The sequence below is a fragment of the Bos indicus x Bos taurus genome, chromosome 1 (genome assembly GCF_003369695.1).
Source record: "Bos indicus x Bos taurus breed Angus x Brahman F1 hybrid chromosome 1, Bos_hybrid_MaternalHap_v2.0, whole genome shotgun sequence".
Lineage (NCBI taxonomy): Eukaryota > Metazoa > Chordata > Mammalia > Artiodactyla > Bovidae > Bos > Bos indicus x Bos taurus.
This window is the reverse complement of record NC_040076.1, coordinates 57,419,067-57,444,382: the sequence shown is the minus strand read 5'-3', so window position 1 is coordinate 57,444,382 and position 25,316 is coordinate 57,419,067. Positions and strand designations below refer to the sequence as shown.

General features: G+C 36.9%; 1 protein-coding gene across 1 annotated transcript in view; it reads left to right on the top strand.

The window, feature by feature from the left end:
- The first annotated feature begins 1,226 nt into the window (after nucleotides 1-1,226).
- The window catches only part of LOC113878567 (cell surface glycoprotein CD200 receptor 1), a 41,980-nt gene continuing 17,890 nt past the window's right edge, over nucleotides 1,227-25,316 (top strand). The window contains exons 1-2 of the mRNA XM_027519821.1: nucleotides 1,227-1,539; nucleotides 23,152-23,232. Coding sequence (XP_027375622.1) covers nucleotides 1,473-1,539; nucleotides 23,152-23,232 — 148 coding nt within the window. The 5' untranslated portion in view covers nucleotides 1,227-1,472. The remainder of the gene's footprint in view (nucleotides 1,540-23,151; nucleotides 23,233-25,316) is intronic.

The following is a 25,316-nucleotide window of genomic DNA, read 5'->3' as shown; positions in this document are numbered from 1 at the left end:
TCCCCTTCCTGGAGAGTTTTGCCTTGCAGTAGGGAACTCTTAGCACAGAGAAGAGTTTTTTCCTCCTAAACGTAATCTAAATACATATGATTAGTAACATTAAGACAGTTTTCATTTTTATTTTTTTGGCAAATCTAAATTTCAAATGTGTGGCAACTAAAGATGAGTTTTTATTTGTAGTTTGATTCATATGACACATTCTAGCTCTTCAAACATGAAAGTGAATGGAAATAAATACCAAATTGTGATAGACAGAATAATGCTCCCCTACAAGATATCCCTCACAGCTTAGTTGCTAAAGAATCTGCCTACAATGCAGGAGACCTGGGTTCGATTCCTGAGTTGGGAAGATCCCCTGGAGAAGGAAATGGCAATCCACTCCAGTATTCTGGCCTGGAAAACCCCATGCACAGAGAAGCCTGGCGGGCTACAGTCCATGGGGTCGCAAGAGTTGGACATGACTTAGCGACTTAACCACCACCACCATACTATACCACTACCACAAGATATCCATGTCCTAACCTCTGAAACTTGTAGATGTGTAGCCTTACACAGGAAATGGGACTTTGCAGATGTGGTTAAGGATTTTGAGATGGGGAGGTGATCGTGGATCACAAAGGTCTCTATAAAAGGGAGGCTGGAGAGTTACAATCAGAGAAGATGTAGCAAAGAACACTGGTGGGAATTATGCAGCCACGAGACTCAGAGTCTAAGTGGCCCCTAAGCAAAGAACAGATTCTCTCAGGTGTCTAGAAAGAATGCAGCCTTGCCAATACCTAGATATTATCTGTATGGGATCTATTTTGAACTTCAGACCTCTAGAACTGTAAGGTGATTAATTTGTGTTGTTTTAAGCCACTCAGTTTGTGGTAACTTATTACAGTAGTAATAGGAAAGTAACACATTTATGATGCTTCTAGAGTTGTGTGCGACTCCCAAAATCACACAAGAATTTTCAAGCAAAAATCTTTTATTTCAAGCTTGGTTACTAAGACTGTACACCTCTTCAACCTGGAGATAACTTTTAAAATTACGATGACTGGGAAATTTACAGGGATGGGCCAAATATAGATAAATATCTTGTTTTACCTTTTAAACCAAGTTTGTCTTGGACACGTTCAGTGCCTTACTATAGGGTTTATCTGTGTATAGCAGAAGTGAGAGAAGGACCAATGAGCTGAAAGATAACTCAATCAATCCGCTTCCTCTGTCTTTGCTTCAGTGCTTCATACAGGAAATCTATTGCTGTGTCAAGTTCCAGAGAAGTTTCTTCTGTTCCAAGTTACTAATCTGGCTGAAACACATAGAGGTGAAGGAAGGGGCTAGGAGGAAAGAAGTGCTGAGCTGCTAATGGGCTAAGAAGATCCAGCACGGAAGAGTCAATCAGACAGAGCCTCACCATGTCCACAGCTCCTTTTACACCTGTGTGGACGAACAGTGCTGAGTGAAGGGCAGAAAATAAGGAAACAGAAATGCCCTGCACTTGGATAACTTCTGATCTTCAGCTACGACTAATTTTGACTCTCTTCTTTGTTGCAGGTGAGTTTGAATTTTCTTTGGGAGGGTGACAGGAGAATGACAGGTGAGAAACGTGGTCACAGCTTTTCCTGCGCTCTTTGCCTTTCTTATGGGGGCAGAGCACAGCAAATACAATCAGAGTTATGGGGGAGGGGAGAGTTTCCTCCTGGATTAACTTTACTTTATTTTTCTTACTTTCCCCTTTGTCTCGCTTATTTTATTTTTCATCCTACTACACTATACGTATATCTTTACTTTACCCCACTGCCTACTTCCTCATCCCCCCAACACGTTTTTAGGGCAAGGCAGAATAAATTACTTTCTAGTAGCAATCCAAGTCATCTGATGAAAGTGGAATTCTTTTCGTCTCTTCTTAAACCACTTAAATAATAATCCCAATCTATTTATGTCTGTATTGTTAACAGTATAAATTAGGAAAGTTTATTGCTGTCTTGTCACTTTCGATGAGCAGGCACTTTTAAAAATATAACACATTCACAAGTTTGGTGTTGTGTCTGTGATGTAGGTCTGCATTTATTTTAATATGTGTGGGCTGTCAGAAACTCTTTCTGGATTAGAAGACACACTCTTCAACATCTAGGTTCCTGCAAGAGTTGTGGAGAAATTGGGGCTGTTGTGGGGGTGTCCTGGTTTCACTACTGAGGGTTGGTAGGAGTTGATGTAGGAGGGAGTTTTCAGGTTTCACTTTTAGTTGATGGGAGCAGTTGCAAGGAAACATTTGGTTTAAAATTTTATAGTTTAGTAATTCAAAGAGAAAAATTTATTTTTTTCTCATATAAAGGGTTTTAAAATACTGCCCGTCTTCCAGGAAAACATCTACTTTTCCTCATGTAGGTGAGCACATGTAAAGTAACTGTGCTGTATCACTGAGCTTTTCTGGGGAGTGCTTTCACATAATTTTTCTCCTTTGATCAGCACAGCAACCCATCGAAGTAGACATAGAAGACATTTTTCCACCTTACAAAGAAACTGAGGTATAGAGAGTTGAAATTTGTCCCAGTTTATACTACTAGTATATGACAGTCATACCTAGTACTAATATACATTTGTAAGCAACACTAAACATCTGAATAGGCAGTTTTCCTCAATACTTAGTCTTTATGCTTCTCACTAACAAGCACCATTAAGTCAATAGGTAGTTATAAACTGAATGGAGTATTTACTCATTTAAAAAAAATCAAATCAGCTGAATCTTTTAGTAGTTGAGATCTTGTTGTAGAAAGTTTTTATAGAAACCTGTACAGTACCCAATTTGGCAGGGAATGTCAGCTAGACAATGAGTTATTTATGTTAAGCTGCAATGTGACTTTGGGGTAAAAGAAAAAAAAATCATGATTAAAACATAATCGATAATTTTGAATTTGATAGTTTAAAGGTTTGGATTTTAAAACTATTTCTAACCACAGCTAGGATATACTACCAATGTCAAATCCCTGAGATTTGTGCTTCTATAATTATAGTGTTATCAGAATATTTAAGAGAAAGATATGGAAAAGCAAATTATATTTTGTGCAGTGATTTGACATGATAAATTCACCATGAAATAATTCAGAATAATGATATGTAAAGCCCTTGGGGCATGAGTTTATATCTTTATTACTAATACTGCTTTGTTATTAATACTGCCAAACAGAAATAACTCACTTTATTAGACAAAACAAACTCACAAAGAAGAGAGCTAATGACTTCTCTGAACATGCCATTAAAGAACACATGTATACCTGTGGCGGATTCATTTTGATATTTGGCAAAACTAATACAATTATGTAAAGTTTAAAAATAAAATAAAATTAAAAAATAAATAAATAAATAAATGCCAAAAAAAAGAGGAAAGTAAATTTAATATTTTCCTCAATCCAATATGTCTAAAGTACTACCATTTAAACATTAAATCAATATAAATTAAAAAAAATTATTTACTTTTTTGTTTACTTATTTGCTTTTAAATTCAAGTAATGTGGTAGTTGATGGATAAGATTTATTAAGAAAGTGTCTGAGAGGGAAAAATAAAAACAATGCTAATCATCCATTGCAGAGAAAAGCTCTCTAGCCTTGTATCTAGTATCCTTCCCTCAAACTCCCTTTACCGCACGCCACGTCTTTCTTTTTATTTTATACTATTGTCTTCTAGATTTTTTTCTTGTGTTCAGATTATATTTTGATGTCCGCATCAAAATGACTCTTTTCTTTTATAAAAGTCGCTAATATTTAGATTATGAGTTACTGAAAAGAAATCCTCCTTTTTTTTTTCTTCTTTGGGCTAATTTTAACCATTTATCATTATCTTCCAGTAGGGGGCAGGCATTCACAAGAGGAGATAAAAATCAAGGGAGGGTTGAATGGCAGCTTTGGCAGGTTTGCAAAAGATGGAAAAAGAGATTAAAAGCAATGTGGAAAGAAGGTGTTTGTCCTCATTGATTTCAGTCTTCCTTTTCTAATTTGCAATAGCTATGAATGTACACATTTTAGTAATTTTTAGGTGTGGTATCCTTTAAACATCCATGCTTAAGCAATTAATAAATGGTCAATACCGAAATCAGATTGGTTGTATTCTTTGCAGCCAAAGATGGAAAAGCTCTGTACAGTTAGCAAAAACAAGACCTGGAGCTGACTATGGCTCAGAATATCAACTCCTTGTTGCAAAATTCAGGCTTAAATTGAAGACAGTAGGGAAAAACACTAGGTCATTCAGGTATGACCTAAATCAAATCCCTTATGATTACACAGTGGAGGTGATGAATAGATTCAATGGATTATGTCTGGTGGACAGTGCCTGAAGAACTATGGACAGAGGTTCATAACATTGTGCAGTAGTCAGTGACTGAAATCATTCTAAAGAAAAAAGAAATGCAAAAAAGGCAAAGTGGTTGTCTGAGGAGGCTTTACAAACAGCTGAAAAAAGAAGAGAAATGAAAAGCAAGGGAGAAAGGAAAGATATACCCAACTGAATGCAGAGTTCCAGAGAATATCAAGGAGAGATAAGAAGACCTTCTTATGTTCACTTCTTATGTGAACAATGCAAAGAAATAGAGGAAAACAATATAATGGGAAAGACTAAAGATCTCTTCAAGAAAATTGGAGACATCAAGGGATCATTTCATACAATGATGGGCACAATGAAGGACAGAAACAGTAAGGACCTAACAGAAGCAGAAGAGATTAAAAAGAGGTGGCAAGAATACACACAAAAAAGAACTGCACAAAAAAGGTCTTAATGACCCAGATAACCATGATGGTGTGGTCACTCACCTAGACCCAGACATCCTGAGTGTGAAGAAGTCAAGTGGCCTTAGGAAGCATTACTATGAACAAAGATAGTGGCGCTGATGGAATTCCAGTTGAGCTATTTCAAATCCTAAAAGATGATGCTGTTAAAGTGCTGCTCTCAATATGTCAGCAAATTTGGAAAACTCAGCAGTGGCCACAGGAAAAGGTCAGTTTTCATTTCAATCCCAAAGAAAGGCAGTGCCAAAGAATGTTCAAACTACCATACAGTTGAGCTCATTTTGCATGTTAATAAGGTTATGCTTAAAATCCTGCAAGCTAGGCTTTGGTAGTACGTGACCTGAGAACTTCCGGATGTACAAGTTGGGTTTAGAAAAGGCGGAGGAAACAAAGATCAAATTGCCAATATTTGTTGGACCATAGAGAAAGCAAGGGAATTCGAGAAAAACATCTGCTTCATTGACTATGCTAAAGCTTTTGGCTGTGTGGATCACAACAAACTGGAAAATTCTTAAAGAGATGGGAATTTCAGACCACCTTACCTGCCTCCTGAGAAACCTGGATACTTTGGCCACCTGATGCAAAGAGCTGACTCATTAGAAAAGACCCTGAGGCTGTGAAAAATTGAAGGCAGAAGGAGAGGCTGATAGAGGGTGAGATGGTTGGCATCATCGATTCAATGGACATGAGTTTGAGCAAACTCCAGGATACAGGGAAGGAGGGGAAGCCTGGCATGCTGCAGTCCACGGGGTTGCAAAGAGTTGGACATGACTGAGCGACTGAACAACATCAACAAATCCTTTTGGCATCTGCAGATTTTGGTGTCTGCAGAATCTCTTATTTTGCCCCTCATACTGATAATTTGTGTCTTCTCTTTGTCAATCTGGTTAGAGGTTATTGATTGCATATATAATGTGTGTGTGTGTGTGTGTGTGTGTTTGTGTGTGTGTGTGGAGAGAGAGAGAGAGAGAGAATAGGGCCTAAAAATTATTTGCCACCTACATTCGAGAGATCAAGCTAAAATGAAACACATGGAGAACATTTTAAATCAGTCAATCTTGAAATGGTGTTGGAGTTATTGAAGGCTTTCTGGAGGAGAAGGGTCTTGAATGATAGGTTTGGATAGATGGGGAAAGAAAGATAGGAATTGGGAGGAGCAGGTGTGCAGCATGATTAAAGGCAGATGATTCAGGGAGAGAAAGCACTGTAGCTTGATGTAACAGAGATTGTTATATGATCTCAGGAAATAAGGCTGCATTTCAGGCATCCTTAATCAGTAAACAAAGGAACTTGGAAACTGTAACTTTTGGGGGAAATAATAAAATAAAATTTTGGAAAAAAAATGTGGCAGCAGTATCTCATTGAGTGGGAGTGGTACTTGGTAAAGCTTTATTTTGAAGCAGGGGCAAGGGTTCTTACCCTTGAGTTTCCATTTTAGGAAGGTCCATGGTATCACTGAGAGTCATTGGTGGCTAAGAAGGGAAGTTTCTTTGCAGAGGAAGATGTTAAATTCAATCTAGAGATGGCAAACACACAGGATGAAAATCTCTATTGGTACTTGGAAGTATAGCACAATCCAGGTTTCGTGAATTATTCATGGTGGAGGATCCCACAAAAAGAGTACACATTGAGATAAAAATGGCAGAATAAGCTCTAGAGATTTTTGGATTTGGGTCCTAGGAATGATAATTATTTCTTCTTCTTTATAACAGAAAATAAGATCTGAGAAGATGTGGGAAAAGAGACACTGTAGTATAGATGGAATGCTTCACTTTAAAAAAGAGGACAGAAGCTCTTCTGAAATTGCAGACTAAGATGAGAAGTTGTATGTAGAGATGCTAATAGGTTGAGGATAGAAATAAGGAAATGGGAACAAATCAGAGAATTCCACAGTAGGTAAATTCCTTTCCAACAAAGTCACGAGTATTTCAGTTAATGGTGCTAGTTAATAAAATAACTCGGTTGTCATTTGGCTTTCTGCTGTATCTGAAAAATCAATCTGTACAGTGATTAAGAATGTAGTAACCATGGATATACTTTTGCTTCTTCCCCTTGTTGTCATCAATACAGATTTGAAAATTCCTAAATAGGATTAGGGAGCAGATCTGTGGCTACAAAATGACTTGGGACTGTGTGATGCTAATTGCTCCTAAGAATCAAACCATTACTTTTTTAAATAGTTATAAACTTTAAAAGTTGAGTTTTGAGCAGAGAAAGTTTATTAGTGAGGACTCTTGGAAGCAGCAGCTGGAAAATAGGGCAACGCAGCAGAGGGGGAAAGGCCAGCAATCCCAATCATGACACCCTCATCTGACTGCATGTGAATTTCTGGAGTTAGAGTGGCTCCAGAGAGGCTCTGCATTGAATCAGAATGTCTTATGGGCCTCATTCTCCAAATCAGTCAACAGATATGGACTGCTCTGGGTAAAGTCTGACTTTGCTTGGGATAACTGAGATGATTTCTGAAGGTGTGAGAACTGAAGGCCGTCTGCTGACAGTGCTCCTAACAGCAGGAGCAAAAAGTCATTCCTAAAATAGGATTCTGGGTACACGTACTATCTCCACCATAGCTGCTGTTTCAAATATTCTTCATCCCTTCCTGAATTTCTGAGTTTCTGTGTGATGCTATTTCCCTTCAACCTAAGTAACTTCTATTATCCTCACTAATAGTGTAGTCCTGCTGGCGAGGAGTTCTCTTGGTTTCCTTTTATCTGAATATGCTTCATTCTTGCATATTTATTCTTGCATATTTTTGCTGGATACAGAATTCTGGTTGACTTTTTTTTCTTTCGTCACTTTAAAAATGTTGCTTTACCATTTCTGATGAAAAGTTGGCAGACACTCAAAACACTGTTCCTCTTACTCTAATGTGTCATGTTTTTTCCTGGCCACTTTCAAGATTTTTTCTGTTAGTTCTCACCGCTTATAATGTGTCTACGTATGGTTACTTTTATATTTATCCTGCTTGAGGATTACTGAAATTGTTGAATCTGTAAATTTATGCTTCTTGGTAAATTTAGGGAAATTTTTAATCACTATTTTCTCCAAATATTTATCTACCAGCTTTCTAAGTTAGACATTCTGCTACTTCATTGAAGGCCTTTGTGGCTAACATAGGTTTGTTTGTTTTTTTTTTTCTTCCAGTTATTTTTTTTTTCTCTCTGCTCTTCAGATTGGATAACTTCTATTGATATATTTTTAAGTTTGCTAACACTTTCTTCTCTCATTTCTATTCTTCTGTTAAGGTCATCTTATATTTTTCTATTTTATAGTTTCCATTTATTTTGTAACTTGTTTCTTTCCTTTCTGTTGAGGTTTTTCTGTTTCTTCATTCATTGTGAGCCTGTTTTCTTTCATATCACTGAGAATAGTTTAATCTCTACTTTATGGTACTTGTCTGATAATTGCAATATGTGGGTCAATTTGAGGTTGATCTCCCTTTAATGTTTTTTTTTTTTTTTCCCCTCCTAAAAATGGGTCACAATTTCCTGGTTCTCTGTACAGTGAGTAAATTTATTTATATTGTGACTATTACATCTTAGAGGACTATATTCTATTACTTTGTTGATTTTTTTTTTTTTTTTCAGAAAACATTGAACTTGGTGGAACTCAAACTAAAAGCTCTCTTTTGGACAATATTTTAAATCACAGTGCTTTTACCTTTAGTTGGTTGGCGTAAGTGTGCCCTGCCATGTGGGGCTTGGGATTAGCCAGAGATGTGCATACAGTTTATATAAGGAATTTGAACTCTCTCTTTCTGCCTCTCTCAATTTCAAGAGCCCAAGGTTGCCCCGAAATCTATCTTTCTGTTCTTCAGAAAAACTGTGGATTTTTTTTCCTCTTAGAGTTTTAGCTGTCCAGTGTCCTGCCAACTGCAGTATTTCCTGGGACTAGAAGTGATAAATATGGGAACCTTTCCTTCTTTCAAGATTGATACCCCTCAAGAATCTCACTTTTTCTACTTTCCCGTGGCTTCAGATAGCTTTTATATTTTGTCAGAATTTGCGGTTGTTATTGTGTTGAAGCTTACAGGGCCATAAGCCAACTGGAACTTTCTTCGTCTGTCTTTTTAATATCATTGTGATTTTTTAAATATCATTGTGTTTTTATGAACTGATATTGATTTGGTTGGCTGTATTGTCTTAGATGTTGAAATTGAATGTTCAGTTCAGTTCAGTTCAGTCTCTCAGTTGCGTCTGGCTCTTTGTGACCCCATGGACTGCAGCACGCCAGGCTTCCCTGTCTATCACCAGCTCTCAGAATTTAATCAGACCCATGTCCATCAAGTCGGTGATGCCGTCCAACCATCTCATCCTCTGTCGTCCCCTTCTTCTCCTGCCGTCAATCCCTCCCAGCATCAGGGCCTTTTCCAGTGAGGCAGCTCTTCGCATCAGGTGGCCTTTTTGCTTTCTAAATTTCCTCCATGCATTGACTATTTTGTTACCTTTCATTTTTCTAAAAAAAATCTCACTCCCCTTCCCCCCATTTTCTAGATTCTTATGAATCTCTGTATTCAATTTAAAGATCTATAATGAGATATAATTTAAATCACTAGCTATGTCATCTTTAAGAACTTACTTGCCCTCCCGACCTTAAACCGTAATTTCCTTATTTGTGGAATAAAAGAAATGCCTGACAGTATTAAGAAGTATTGAACTTTCAAACAGGAAGGACTTTAGAAACCTTCAAATTAAATTCTTTCATTTTATACATGAGCAAATAAAGCCCAGAAATGTTTAAGGAATTACTAAAGACATTACTCAGCTTTTTAGTGCATGAGCTGAGCTTGGAACTCCTCCATAGCAACAAAAAATAGAGGGGAAAACAGATGTGGCAAGTATATGTGGGAAAATCCATGATTTTTTGGTGTGATATACTTGAAATAACAGCAAGCATTTGAGTGGTGAGAAACAGTGGCATAAGGACTGAGATTCTTGTTTAGGAAAAATAAGTCAAGGTTCACAACACGGACTAGCTTTTTCTGTCAATCAGTAGGTAAGGAGGTGTTTGCCGTGTGTCAGACACAATGTTCTGTTGCAGAAACATAGATCTTGCTCTCACAGAGCTTAGAATCTGTTAGGAAAGGTAGACATTAAATTAATCATCACAAATAATTTCATAAAATAAAATGAGTTAAGAGAAATATAGGGTGACATGGCAATGTGTAATTGGTAAGCCTGATCTGTTCTGAAGATCAGGGAAAACTGCTCTTTGGAAGCGAGGTTTAAAATGAAGAAGAGCATAAAACAGCCAGGCAAGGAAAGTTGAGGGGATGAATATTCCAGAAAGTCAAACAGCCTATATGAAGGCCGAGGGAGCTAAACTGTGACTGAAGTGATAAAACAAGGAGAAATCAACTGTACTGAGGCCCAATTCAAGTTCTGGAGGTGGGGGATGATGGTGAAAGAGGAACAGGTGAGACCTGGGGAAATACCTTTACAAAGGTGCCTGAGGATACAGGCAGGCTTGTGGAGAAGGAGACAGATAGGGAGAAGCATACGGTGGTGATAGAGGTGCAGGAAGGAAGGGGTTTTAGTTGTTGTTCCCTTGCTCAGTTGTGTCTGACTCTTCGTGGCCCCACCCCATGGACTGCAGTGCACCAGACTTCCGTGTCCTCCACCATCTCCCAGAGTTTGCTCAAACTCATGTACATTGAGTTGGTGATGCCATCCAACCATCTCGTCTTCTGTCGTCCCCCCTTCTCCTCCTGCCTTCAATCTTTTCCAGCATCAGGGTCTTTTCTAATGAGTTAGCTCTTCATATCAGGTGGCCAAAGTATTGGAGCTTCAGCATTAGTCCTTCCAATGAATATTCAGGACTGATTTCCTTTATGACTGACTGGTTTGATCTCTTTGCTATCCAAGGGAGTCTCAAAAGTCTTCTCCAACACCACAGTTCAAAAGCATCAATTCTTTGGTGCTAAGTCTTCTTTATGGTCCAACTCTCACATCCATACATGACTACGGGAGAAACCATAGCTTTGACTATACAGACCTTTGTTGGCAAAGTAATGTCTCTGCTTTTTAATATGCTGTCTAGATTTGTCATAGCTTTTTTCCCAAAGAGCAAACAGCTTTTAATTTCATGGCTGCAGAAGAGGAAAGTGGTTAATACTGCTACTGCTGCTAAGTCACTTCAGTCACGTCCGACTCTGTGTGACCCCATAGACGGCAGCCCACCAGGCTCCCCCGTCCCTGGGATTCTCCAGGCAAGAACACTGGAGTGGGTTGCCATTTCCTTCTCCAATGCATGAAAGTCAAAAGTGAAAGTGAAGTCACTCAGTCGTGCCCGACTCTTAGCGACCCCATGGACCACAGCCTACCAGACTCCTCCGTCCATGGGATTTTCCAGGCAAGAGTACTGGAGTGGGGTGCCATTGCCTTCTCTGAAAATGGTTAATAGCATCAAAATATGCCAAGCAGTCCAGGAGCATAAGCACTGAAGAAAGGCCTAAAGGTTGACTGTAAAGGGCCTGATGACGTTCAAAATTGTGGCCTGAATGGAAGGACGTAGGAGCCACAAGATTGCTAACCTTGAGAAGGGCATGAGTGGATAGGAAATGGAGGCTGAGGGCTCATACCACTAATTCTAGAAGTTTGGTAGCAAAGAAAAGAGACAGGATCACAGCTAAAAGGAGAAAGCAGAATCTGATTTTTTTTTTTTTTTCCTGTCAACAGAGGGGAGCCTAAGTGTGTTCAAAGGGTGTTCTCACATAAAGTTTTAAGTTGCTTAGTGATTTTTCTTTGTCCTTGCCATTTTGTTAATTTACTATGGAATACTATGCCATCTTTCCCTATGGTTTATGAATCTGCCTGCAATGCAGGGAATGCAGTTTCAATCCCTGGGTTGGGAAGATCTCCTGCAGGAGGAAATGGCAACCCACTCCAGTATTCTTGTCTGGAAAATCCCATGGACAGAGGAGCTTGGTAGGCTATAGTCCATGGGGTCGAAAAGAGTGGAACACGACTGAGCACACATGAGCATCTATTACATAATTTGAGAATGTCTGGTTTTATGATTTATTTTTGTGATATTGACACTTTTGGAAAAAAAAATGTTCATGTAGTAAGTAGTGAGTGGTAGGTTCAAAATAATTAAGTCTAGTTGTTTTCATTCTCCAAAAAAAAAAAATCATTGTATCTGCCCTTTACTGACTCTCTCTTAGACGTTACTCAGAGGTTGTTCTGAGCCAATAATTTGAAGTTAGTTTCCAGATAGAGTCACCCACAGGGCCTAAAATATTAAAGATGCAGTGATGCTATCTGAAGCCTAAATGCAAATTTCAGGGCATCTGGACTTTCACAAATTTTTGTAGGTAATTCTGATGGGAGCCAAGATTAAGAACACCATTTCAGGTCTTTCTTCATCACCTAAACTATCCCCATTGTCCCAGCTCTACAGGCTGCTCACCTTCAGATTTACCCTTCATCCAATGTGGAATTTAACTTCCGCAAATGTTAAGGTTTCTGAGAGCCAGCACCTTGCCTTATTCATTCTACTATTCCTAAAGCTCTGCACAGCTACCTGACACTGAGTAGGTATACTCACAAAGTGTTTGTCCACCTGCGTGTTTGTGTCTGCTCAGTTTCTCAGTCAGGTCCAACTCTGTTATGCCATGGACTGTAGCCCACCAGGCTCCTCTGTCCATGGGATTTCCCAGGCAAGAATACTGGAGTGGGTTACCATTCCCTCCACCAGGGGATCTTCCTGACCCAGGGATCAAACCTGTGTCTCTTGGGTCTCCTGCATTGGCAGGTGGAGTCTTTACCACTGCACCACTCAGGAGGCCCAGGTATACTCAGAAAATGTTTGTCAGCCTAAACTTCCTCAAAATGTCTCTGGTATCTGTAACCACTCTTGCCCTTTATGCTTCGCTCTGAAGAACCAAGTGTCAGCCTCTTCAAAAGCAAACCTTCATTTTGCATTTGTCTCATCCCCTCCCACAACCTCTAGGATCCTGCCTGCCAGTTAGCCTCCTCCACTCTTGTAACTGCTAGCGCTGCCTCTGTCTACAAATACGCTGTACAACTCAAATACCCACTAGAAAAGTCCTTCTAGTTTCAGACATTGCCCCATCTCTCTCTTTCAGATTTGACATGAAAAGATAAAGTTACTGTCTCATTCTCTGATACTTTCAGGGTAAAAATTCTTGAAAGAGCAAGTCTACAGTTGTTGACAGTTGCTTCTGCTTGGGTCCTTGCCATTGTTCTCTATTGCCTCTGTACTGACACTACTACTCTCTTACAGCTCTTAATGGTCTCTGAATTTTGTTAGCAAATCATAATGTCTCTTACTCCTTACTTTAAAATTTTTCATATATGACTTGGCCTTGATTACTTGTGTCTTGAAAACTTCTCTTTCCCTGGTTTCAAGACCCCACATTTACCTTCTACTTTTCTTCATTGTTTCTGCTAACTTTACTTCCTTCATTAGATCCCTAATTTTAAATGTTTCAAGACTCTCAATTTGGCCTTGTCTTTAATTTCCACATCAAAGACAGTGATGTGGCAGTCCATGGGCTGGATCTGGCTTAGAGACACTTTTGACTGGCTCATGTAATATTTTTGAAATTTTGAATTAGCTGCCAATATTTTTAAATTGGGAGAATTTACCCAAACTCCCTGAGATGGTATCTAGGATTGCTATGAGGATTGAGTTAAATTATATATATAAAGCACTTAATACTATGTCTGAATATGAAAAACATTCAAAAAATTATATCATAATTATCATTTTATAGTTTCCAAAGCTCTTTTATAGATATTACTTCATAACTTATTTAATTGGCCCCTACAGACCAACTTTTTGTTTTTTTCTAAGAATTATAAACTATATAAGCATTAATATCCTAGAATATAAGGTGTTTTTTGGAGATATTGTGGGTTTGGTTCCAGACCACCACAATAAAGTAGATATCACAATAAACTGGGACACACAAATTTTTGGTTTCCCAGTGCATGTAAAAGTTTTGTCTAAAGAAAAAAATTATGTCTACACTATACTGTGACTTCCCTGCTGGCTTATCAGTAAAGAATCTACTGGTAATGCAGGAGACATAAGCATTGTGGGTTTGATCCCTGGGTCAGAAAGATCTCCTGAAGAAGGGAATGGCACCCGACTCCAACATTCTTGCCTGGGAAATCCCATGGACAGAGGAGCCTGGCAGGCTACAGTCCATAGAGGTCACAGAAGAGTCGGACACAGCCGAGAGGCTAAATAACAACACTACACTGTAGTGTATAAGTGTGCAATAGCATTATGTATAAATAACAATGTATACACCTTAATTAAAAAATACTTTACTACTAAAAATTGTTAACCATCATCTCACAACACAGGGTTTCCATAAACCTGCAATTTGTAAAAAACATAGTAAAGTGAAGCGCAGTAAAATGTGGTATGCCCATATCTTTGTATATCTGATATATGTATATATTCACTATCTATTCACCAAAAACACTGACCCTTGTGATCACTGATACACATTTGTACAACATCTACCTTGAGTAGGGAACAAATTTGTTTTCATTACCTAGTTTTGGACTGTGTGATGGTAATTGCCTGAAAAAAAGTTAGCCCAACAATATGACTTTTATTAATACGGTGTCCTACTAAAATGATGCAGACTTTGTGACTATTGTCACATACACAAAAATTAGTCCCAGCAATATGGTTTTTATTAGCACGTTTCCTATCCATATTTTTTCCCAAGTGGCTAGTTAGTTCCCTCAGTATCATTTACCAATGATATAATCATTCTTCCCCTTAGGAATTTGAATGCCTATTCCTATCAGATATTAAATTCCCATAAATGTAGATAGAGCAACTGTTTCAGAGAGTAATCTGTGCAATATTACAGAGGTAATAAGTGGAAATTTATTTATTTTAACATTAGCCAAAAGGCTAGTTGATTTTGTTACTCTAATTGTGGTGTTTTTTTCTAGTTTTGTCTCTGCTAAAACTTTGGGTTTCTACTCAATGTTTTGTTTACTGAACAGTTGTTGTGTGCTACTAAGTTAATGTATTTTAAAATGTAAATAACGTTCATAAATTAAAGTATAAGAACACAGAATAGATGTATTGTGTTACCAGGATCAGCTTTTGACATTGTTATTCCATCTTCCCAATTGTTATTCGATCTTCCCAAGCCAGAGATGGAACCCAGGTCTCCCACATTGCAGGCAGATTCTTTACCAGCTGAGCCACAAAAGAAGCCCAAATCTCTTATTTTACATTTCAGTTTCTTTCCTTTTTGGAAGCAAGGATCATGATAATTGAAATATTAAGCCATGAGACACATAAAGGAGATAGTTTTCATTTTAAAAGACATTTCATTTTTTTTTAAATTTTAAATTTTATTTTATTTTTAAACTTTACAAAATTGTATTAGTTTTGCCAAATATCAAAATGAATCCGCCACAGGTATACATGTGTTCCTGGCAAGCATTTGTTTTTCTTTTCTGTTCTCCTTCCATAGGAAAATACACTTGTCTCAGGAAAAAGATCTGAAATCATTATGGAAGATTAGATTAATAGCAAAAGCTGAAACTTTTTTTTTTTTTTAGCTCCAGTCTTTCTTCAGATCTTATTCCCTCCAGATACACATTCTCTGCATATAAAAGTACTTCTATTTGGACTGCTCTGTTTCTCATTCTCTTTCTTATTATCAGCATCTTGTTCATTGGGTCTTGTATCAATTACCTCTTGCTGCATAATAAACTACCCTCAGACAAATATTTATTCTCTCACAGTGACCCAAGAGTGAGTGAGAGAGAAACCATGAGGGTAGAAGCCATAGTCTTTTTATAACTTAATCTTGGCACTGACATTCTATCATTTCTGCTGTATCGCATTTGTTAGAAGTGAGTGAAGTGAGTGAAGTCTCTCAGTCGTGTCTGACTCTTTGCGACCCAGTGGACTGTAGCCCACCAGGCTCCTCTGTCCATGGGATTTTCCAGGCAAGCGTATTGGAGTGGGTTGCCATTTCCTTCTCCAGAGGATCTTCCCAACCCAGGGATCGAACCCAGGTCTCCTGCATTGTAAGCAAGACGCTTTACCGTCTGAGCCACCAGGGAAGTCCTATCCAGCCCACGTGCAAGAGGAGGGGATTTATAAAGACACAATTACCAAGAAAGTAGGGACCATCTTAGAGACTGCCTATCACCTCAGTACTACTATAAGTTACTCAAAGTACATTTTATATACTTTTCACTTATTGCTATTACAGTTTCATATACTTGTGTGATTATTTGGTTACTGTGTATTATTCCTATTGGATTGAAAGCTCCATGATACAGGCATTTATTAAAGCTTAGCTATTGTAACTGCATAAATAAGTATTATTAATGCAGCTTCCAGCTTCCCTCCACCAGTCCAAAAGCTCTAATACATGTGATAGGTGGTCACTCAGACACCATCTCAGTGAAAACTACTAGTGAAAGACTGATCATCATCTTAGGAGGCAGAAAAAAAAAGCTCATTTCCTTTACGTGCAATATTTCTCATAAAATTACTGCATTACTTTTCAGGTAGCTTTAGTAGAGAAAAAAATCACATGAGTCTGTTATTCCAGCTGTTGTTTTGTTTAGTCTCTCCATTACTGTTTGCTATTTAGAAAATAACAAAATGCGGGGGGAAATTGGCTATGCTTTCAATTATTCCTACAGGGTGGTAGTACTTTTAAATTATATATCAGAAATAAAATGGTACATTATTGTAAAACTTCTCCCAAAGTTACAAAGTTTATGGATTTTCTGGCTGACTATCATGGATTTCCACTAGTTCCCAATGTGAAAATTATTGCATTAGAGAAAGAAATATAATTAGACTACTTGGCTAACAATTCATCTTATTTTCAGAACTTCTAAAAAAAAGGAGACAATTCAAGGTCTCTTCTTGTTTGAATCCATTCATAACTCTAAAAACTGTTGGGAAATAATACTTGTATGTCTAACCTATATCCACAACATGCAGTTTTATAAAACACAGTACAAACATACTAACTAAAATGTTAAGGTTGATATTTTAAGTTTTCTGAAGCCAGAGAGTTATGATAAAGCTTTCTGTACTGTATTGACTTTACCATACTGGTGATTAGAAAAAGTTACGTGCTCAGTATAGCTAAATAAGGTTGTTCTAGCAGTGTGATTTTGATTTCCGGGTCTTTGTGTGATTAAGATCTCAGTCTCAGAGTTGCATTTATTTAAAATGAAGCTTGAATCTTTAGGAGAAATGTAGTTTCCTTTTTACTGGCTTTTAAACCTCAGTTTGTAGTGCTCTTCAGATGCCTTTCACTAGTTATTCCTTACTTATTAAGAATAACAGTCTGCATTTTGCAGAGGGGAGAACTAGAGTATATAAATTTAATTATTTTAAGTAATTTGGGAAAGAAGCAGAGTGAAGTAAAACTCAAATCTCTCATATTTTCCCACCATTGCTTTATTCAAAATGATCCAGTTCTGTATTTGTTATGATAATTTGCAGTTTTGAAGTCAGAAGCTTGAAACACCAAATGAAAAATGCAATAATTCTATTATTTGGTCCTCCTTGTGTAAAATATCAGAATATTCGCACAGATTTAAGTGTATTGAAATATATTGAATATATTTTAATGTATTCTATGTTCCTCTTTTTAAAAAGTATTTTGATAGTAAGTTCATTAAATGTTAAATAACGAAAAGATGACAAATAAAGATGTAAATACCACAAAAAACCATAAAAATGACTTTTAATTAGGTCAATACTAGCATAGAAGTCTCAAGTTCTGGAGAGAAATATTAAAAGAAATGTAAAAATAAAGTTCTTCTACATTATTCTCTTTTATAGCTATATGGTCATTTTATTAGAGCATAGCCAAATATTTTAGGCTATAGTTTTGCTTCAATTTTAGGATTCTTTCAGCTTAAATTCATTTGTTCGGGCTCCTTACTGCTTGTTTGTATTCTCCCCAAACCTTGCAAATGAATGAAACAGCAGAAAATCTTTACTTTTTGTTTACCATCTGCATATATTAGAAATAATAATTTAAGCCACTATATTGATTAATTATGGCATAATATATGTTCTACTTTGGTTAATAAACAGTTACTAAATCAGGGATTTTACTAGGAATTGTGAAATATTAGAAATGCCTATTTCTAACTTTTTTAGTCAGTACAGCCCAGCAAAGCACAGGATTTTGTATAGATAAAATCTGTTAAATCACACAAGAAAACCATGTGCTGTTTCTGAGAGCCTTTTTCACTCACTGGAGGAAGGCTTTGGAGTATGTGTTTGCATAGTCATGCCTATACAATGTCTCCTGTGTGGGCGGTGTATAGTTGCTCAGGCATATGACAATGATGATTTGGGAAAGGAAACTCAAAGCGAGTGCTCAAAGTGACTAAGAGGTTTCACTAGTAGTCAAATCACAAAACAATCTTACTTCTACTGATGATTTTGACTTAGATGGAAAAGGTTTTTTTAAACATTATTTCCAATGCCAAGGGGTTTTCATTTGTATTTTCTTTCATGTTTATTTGTGTAGATGCATGTTCTAATATTATGTGTGTTAAAACCTGATGTTTCTGACATTGTTTTTAATTAAACTGAGGGATAATTTATATGTAATTAACCGGGTACATTTAAAAGTTACAATTTGATGAGGTTTGACAGTCGTATAGTTCTGTAATTACTATCACAAACAAGATAAAAAACATATCCATCGTTCCCCAAATATTCCTTCATGTATGCTAGTAGTCCTTCCTTGTTTTTACACCCATCATCTATGGGCAACCAATGATCTGCCATTTGTCAGCATAGATTAGTTAGCATTTTATATTAGTTTACTCTTTTTGTGGTGTCTGATATGTGCTCTTTTGTGTCTACTTTATTTCACTCAAAGGAATGATTTTTGAGATTCATCAATTCGTGTGTGTTCCTTTTTACTGCTGAACAGTATTCCATTATACAGATAACTTAGCTATCTGCCGATTGGCATTTGGGTTGTTTCTAGCTTTTGGTTATTGTGAATAAAACTTCTGTGAACATTCATGCACAAGTCTTTGTGTGGACATATATTTTTATTTCTCTTGGGTAAATACTTAGGATTGAAATGGTAAGGTTTTATGTGGGCATGTGTTTGACTTTTGGAAAAAACTACTATAAATTTTCTAGTGCAGTTATACTTTTTTATATTCCCACTAATAATGTGTGAAAGTTTTAGTTGTTTTACATTTTTGCCAATATATATTATCAGTCTTTTTAACTTTAGCCATAGTAATAGGTGCATAATCATTATCTCACTGATTTAAATCTGCATTTCCTCTATGATTACTAATATTAAACATCTTTTTTGTGTATTTATTGGTAATCTGAATCTTTTTTTTTTTTGGTAAAGTGTCTGTTCAAGTCACTTGCCTGTTTTTTTTAATTGATTTTTAAAATTATTGGATTATAAACGTTCTTCACATACTATTGTTTTTTGAGCTGTGCTGTGGCTTGTAGGATATTAGTTCCCTGACCAGAAATTGAATCTGAACTTCTCTAGTCAAAGTGCTGAGTTCTAACCATTGGACAAGCAGGGAACTCCTGAAGAACCAGCTTTTAATTTTGTTAATTTTTGTATTACTTGTTTTCTGTTTTGTTGAGTTTTGCTCTTCCTTTTATTATTTTCATCTTTCTATTTTGTTTTTAACTTCTTTAGGTAATTCCTGCTTTGTTATTAGTATTTAAAGCTATCAATTTTTCTGTAAGCATTGCTTTAGTGTAGCTGCATATCACAGAATTTGATACTATATACACTTTTATCTGTCCTACTTTTTTTATGTAACAATATGTCCTGGAGATCACTCCATAATAGTTTATAAAGATATTCCTCATTCTTTTTAAGGGTTTCATTGTACTTCATTTTGTGGATGTTCTATAATTTAGAAAACTAGTTCCCTATGATTTGGATTATTTCTAGAAGTCTTGCTATTACAATGTAGCAATGACCTGTCTTCTGTACATATATTAATATATTTTAACTGTTGCCTATATAGCTTTGGGATAGTTTTTGGGAAGTGATATGGCTGGGTCAAAAGGAAAATGCTTATGTAACTGCTATTGTCAAATTTTCCATTACTGAAGTGGTAACATTTTACATTCCAACCAGCAGTATATTGGCATACTTATTTCTCTACAGTTTTGCAGAGTATATTCTCCAGTTTTTTTAGTTTTGATGATCTTATAAGTGAGAAATAGCATTTCTGAGTAGTTTTATTTTGTATTTCTTTTACCATAAATGATGTTGAGCTTTTTTCTAAATGACTAGGAGACATGTATACTTCTTTTTCTGTGAACTGTACGTAACTATAGGGTTGTGTTGACCTTAATTTTTAAGCCAGCTTAAGCCAGCTGCATGCCAGGAAACTGTGCAAACCACTCTTTTAAGCACTGAGGATGAAGAATGAAAAACCTAGATGAAAATCCCTGCCCCCCTGGAGCTTACAATCTAGTGAGGGAGTGGTGGGTTTGGCCCATGAATTTTGGCAAATGTCTCAAATCTTCTTCCTTAGCTTGGCTTTTCCTATTCAGATTCAGAATTCAAAATGCTTGTGCCCATGTGTCTTTATAATAATCCTGATTCTATGGACTTGCTGTTGATGTGCTCTTTCAGACCTTTGTCTCTCATTGTTTCTACAGAAACATGGCTGGGACTTGCTTCTCCAACTCTCTTAATTGGGTTAAGTTTGGGTTTCCCAGGTGAGGCTAGTGGTAAAGAACCCTCCTGCCAATACAGGAGACTTGAGAGATATAGGTTCGATCCCTGGGTTGAGAGGACCCCCCTGGAGGAAGGCATGACAATCCACTCCAGTATTCTCGCCTGGAGAATTCCCATGGACAGAGGAGCCTTGCAGGCTACAGTCCATGGCGTCACAAAGATTCAGACATGACTGAGGTGACTTAGCATGCCACGGATAGGTAGTGTATTTATCCTAGTGTATTTCTTAGGAACCAACTCTTCGTTTCTGCCCACTGTTGCAAGAACTATTCACACAAGAAAAATTTGACAATTGGAGCAGCTTATAAACTGGGATGAAAGTGTAAGTTGCTCAGTTGTATCTGACTCTTTGTGACCCCATGGACTGTAGCCCACCAGGCTTCTCTGTCCATGGGATTCTCCAGGCAAGCATACTGGAGTGGATAGCCATTCCCTTCTCCAGGCGATCTTCCCAACCTAGGGATCGAACCCAGGTCTCCCACATTGCAGGTGGATTCTTTACCATCTGAGCCACCAGCTAAGCCCAAGCTGGGTTACTATGGCCAAATTGCTTCATCAAGGTGAGTCTAAATTTTTTCATCTGTAAAATGAGGATGATATCACCTGTTGACATGGAGAGACTGAAATAAATAACATGCAAATTAGCAAAAATCTATTCCTAAGTGTTCAAAAATTATTTTAAAACAATGTTTTATTAAAGTAAATAGTAGCTAAAAGGGAGTGGGTCGTGTATAAAAGGAAGAAGAAAACTGCACACAAAGAATGGCATTTAGAAGAAGGCATGAAGCCATTTGGAGGTTTCAAAGAACTACACATGGTTGGGTATTGCCATTATATGAGAAAAACTGGATATATGATTAGAACTGAGGCTGGATACTGGCAGGCTCTAACTGTGGCAGGCTCTAATTGTGGAAGGCATAAAACTCAAAGTATTCACAAGGAAATAATACACTTCTAGTGCATCTAAAGTATCTGAACAACAAAGAGAAACATTTTAGGATAAAATTCAATGCACAGTGGGTTTTTTGGAGAAATTTTGAATACACTGAAAGTGACATTGCTCAGTCGTGTCCAGCTCTTTGTGACCCCATGGACTGTAGCCTACCAGGAGTCAATGTCCCAGAAGCTCAGCTTCCTTGTTGGCAAAATGGGAATAATGCTATCAAGTGCATTTATATCTATCTATCTATCTATCTATATATGTAAACACTTAGCCTTGTGCCTGGCACATATTTCTATTCCAGGTAATTTGCTCATCTTTGATCACTGGTCAATAACAAAGCCATCATATTTAAACTCTAAAGGCTACAGTCCATGGGTTGCAAAGAGTCAGACACGACTGAGCGAATTCACTTTCAGTGTATTCAAAATTTCTCCAAAAAACCCACTGTGCATTGAATTTTATCCTAAAATGTTTCTCTTTGTTTTTCAGATACTGTAGATGCACTAGAAATGTATTATTTCCTTGTGAATACTTTGAGTTTTATGCCTTCCACAATTAGAGCCTGCCACAGTTGGAGCCTGCCAGTATCCAGCCTCAGTTCTAATCATATATCCAGTTTTTCTCATATAATGGCAATACCCAACCATGTGTAGTTCTTTGAAACCTCCAAATGGCTTCATGCCTTCTTCTAAATGCCATTCTTTGTGTGCAGTTTTCTTCTTCCTTTTATTTTCCTAGAAAACTCCTCATCTAAGATTGAGCTCAAATATCGTTTATTGTAGGAAGTCTTTCCTAATCCTTTACCCCTGCTGTTTTAGAGTTAAAAACATCTTCTTTTAAACTTCTGGACATTATGTATATATCTACCTCACACTAAAACTTTATGTTATCATTGTTTATACAGTTAGTTTCTTCCCTGGACCTCAGGCTCATAGAGAGAAAAGGGTATTGTTCATTATGATGTTTCTGTGCTTAGCGAGTACTTTGCCAGGAGTTGCTACTCAAAAAATGCTTACTAACATTTTTCATTTGGAGCTTGCCTTGTAAAATTTGAACTTAATAGACACTTGTCTATGTGATGTGATTTCAACAGTGTTTAGGATACTCCTTTGTTGCTCTGGCTCAGCTGGTAAAGAATCCTCCTGCAATGTGGGAGACCTTGGTTTGAACCCTGGGTTGGGAAGATCCTCTGAGAAGGGAAAGGCTACCCATTCCAGTATTCTGGCCTGAAGAATTCCATGGACTGTATAGTCCATGGGGTTGCAAAGAGTTGGACACGACTGAGCGACTTTCATTTGTTGTTCTATATGAGCATCCAGTCAACACATCAGTGCTAAACTTCTCCTTCCTCACTGGTGCCTGAAATGTCTGTAACATAGTAAAACACCTTTTCACAACTGGAGATAGACTAAGTGCATTGAAGTCTAGAAGAAGAAATGCTTTGACTTGAATATAAGACCGGAGGGTGGTGAGTGGTACTGTGGGCCTAAAATGGGGGTATGCCAAATAGGAAGGAAGATCAAGTGAAAAGTTCATACCAGGATAAATTTTTTTGAGATGTTTGCTTTCCTGTCATAATTCATGTTTTTATTGGCAACTGCAATCCCCAAATGGCCCAAGGAATGTGAAAAAAAATGTGATTTTCTCCGGGAGTGAGAAATGCTAATGTGTATTTCTCTCTTTACCCCATGTGTCTTTTCAGAATGCTTAAGTGCAGGAATGGAAGGAACTAAAACATCAAACAACTCAATGCAGCAGCTGGACAATGGTAATCACAGTTCAGGTAATGCTCATCTTTTAATAATAATTCTAATAGAAGAGTGCTTGATGTTTTTACAGTTTTTACACTTTGAGATCTTGAATTGTCTTAAGTTATTTATAGATTATTTTAGCTAAAATTGTCAAAATGAAATACTGCTTATGTTTTAAAATGGTAAATTTTTCATTCTGAAATTATTTTCTGTGCTTATTTAGTACTTATTTCAAGACTGTCATCATGAAGTAAATCAAGGGCACAGCACCAATTTTTTTCATTCTATTTTTAAATCATAGTTTTACTAGGTTTACTCTAGAGAACTTAAAAATATTGGCCTTCGCAGATGTTACTAATTTACTTTCTGTGTGCCCTTGCCCAGCTCTATTGTCTCCCAAATTTTTGTTTCTCATTATAGTTAACTTTTTCTTTGTATTTTAAAATATTATTTTTGTAATATATTTTACATTGAGCACTTCATGGAAAAATAATTCTAGTGATTTCAAAATGCATTCTTGGACTCAATAAATATCCTTTTTAATTACACTTACTTATTTACTATTTAGAAAAATTAGATTTCAGGTCAACTGCAGACTCAAATAAGTAAAATGACTATATAAATTATTAATCTGAGGGGTGGGAAGGCACTCATAGTGCTTGAGTTTAGTGAGTTAAATGGTGCCTCCACCTCAAGATCTGTCCACCACGAACCTACAAATATGGGTACATTTGGACAAAGGGTCTTTGAAAATGTATTTAAGCTAAAGCTTTCAGATGAGATCATCCTGGATTAGTGTGGGCCCTATGTCCAATGACATAGAAAAGAAAAGGAGAAGACACAAGGGAAAATCCAATGTAAAGATGGAGTCAGAGGTTGAAATGATACATCTACAAACTAAGGAACACATAGGATTTCTGGTAGCCACCCAAACCTGGAAGAAACAAAAAAAGGATTCTTTACTAGAGACTTTGGAAGGAATATGGTTGTGCTAACACTTTGATATATTTCTGACTTCCAGAAATGTGAGAGAATAAATATCTATTGTTTTAAGGGATTGAGTTTGTGGATACATATCAAGACAGTTCTAGGAAATTAATATAATGAATAACTAATTTACTTTTCTACTGTAAATATGTCTTTAAAAACAGTCCACATGTGATTCAGTCTATATACAGATCTTCCATCACTTATGATGGCATTATGCCTCAATAAACTCATCCTAAGTTGAAAATATCATAAGTCAAAATACCTACTTAACAGGAGGAAAAGAGGGCAACAAAGGATGAGATAGTTGGATGGCATCACCAACTCCATGGACATGAATTTGAGCAAACTCCTGGAGATAGTGAAGGACAAGGAAGCCTGGCATGCTGCAACCCATGGGACTGCAAAGAATTGAACACTACTTAGCGACTGAACAATAATAATAACCTAACATCAAAACTTAGCTGAGCCTTCTTTAAACAGTTGGGCAAAATCATCTAACACAAAGCCTATCTCATACTAACATGTTGTATAACTCATGTAATTTATTGAACACTGTACCTTTTGAAAGTGAAAAAGATGGTTGTATGGGTACAGAATAGTTGTATCGGTTATTTACCCTTGTGATTGTGTAGCTGACTAGGAACTGTGGCTTACTGTGCTGCCCAGCATCACAAGAGAATACCATAATGCATTATTGTTATCCTAGAAAGCAATCAAAATCCAAAATTCAAAATACAGTTTCTACTTGAATGCATATGGCCTTTGCACCACTGTACAGTAAAAAAAAGAAGTCGTAAATCACACTATCCCAAGTTGCGGACTGTCTGTATATGTACATACTGAAAGAGTTAGACTTCTTATGTTAATGGGAAACTATAATCTTTCTAAATTTAAAAGAAAATTTGGGTTCATATGAAGAAATTGAAGACAGAAATCATAGAACCATTAATCAGAAGCTTTAAATGATTATTGTACTACTTTGGTATATACAAAGCTTCAAGAAGGACTAAATAAGAGATGCTTTCTTTCATCATTGAAGACATGATACTTGATGTGAAATTGAAATTCTATAGGAATAGATGGAGATAATAAAGCTGAATGACTCATTATAGCAATTAACTAAGTT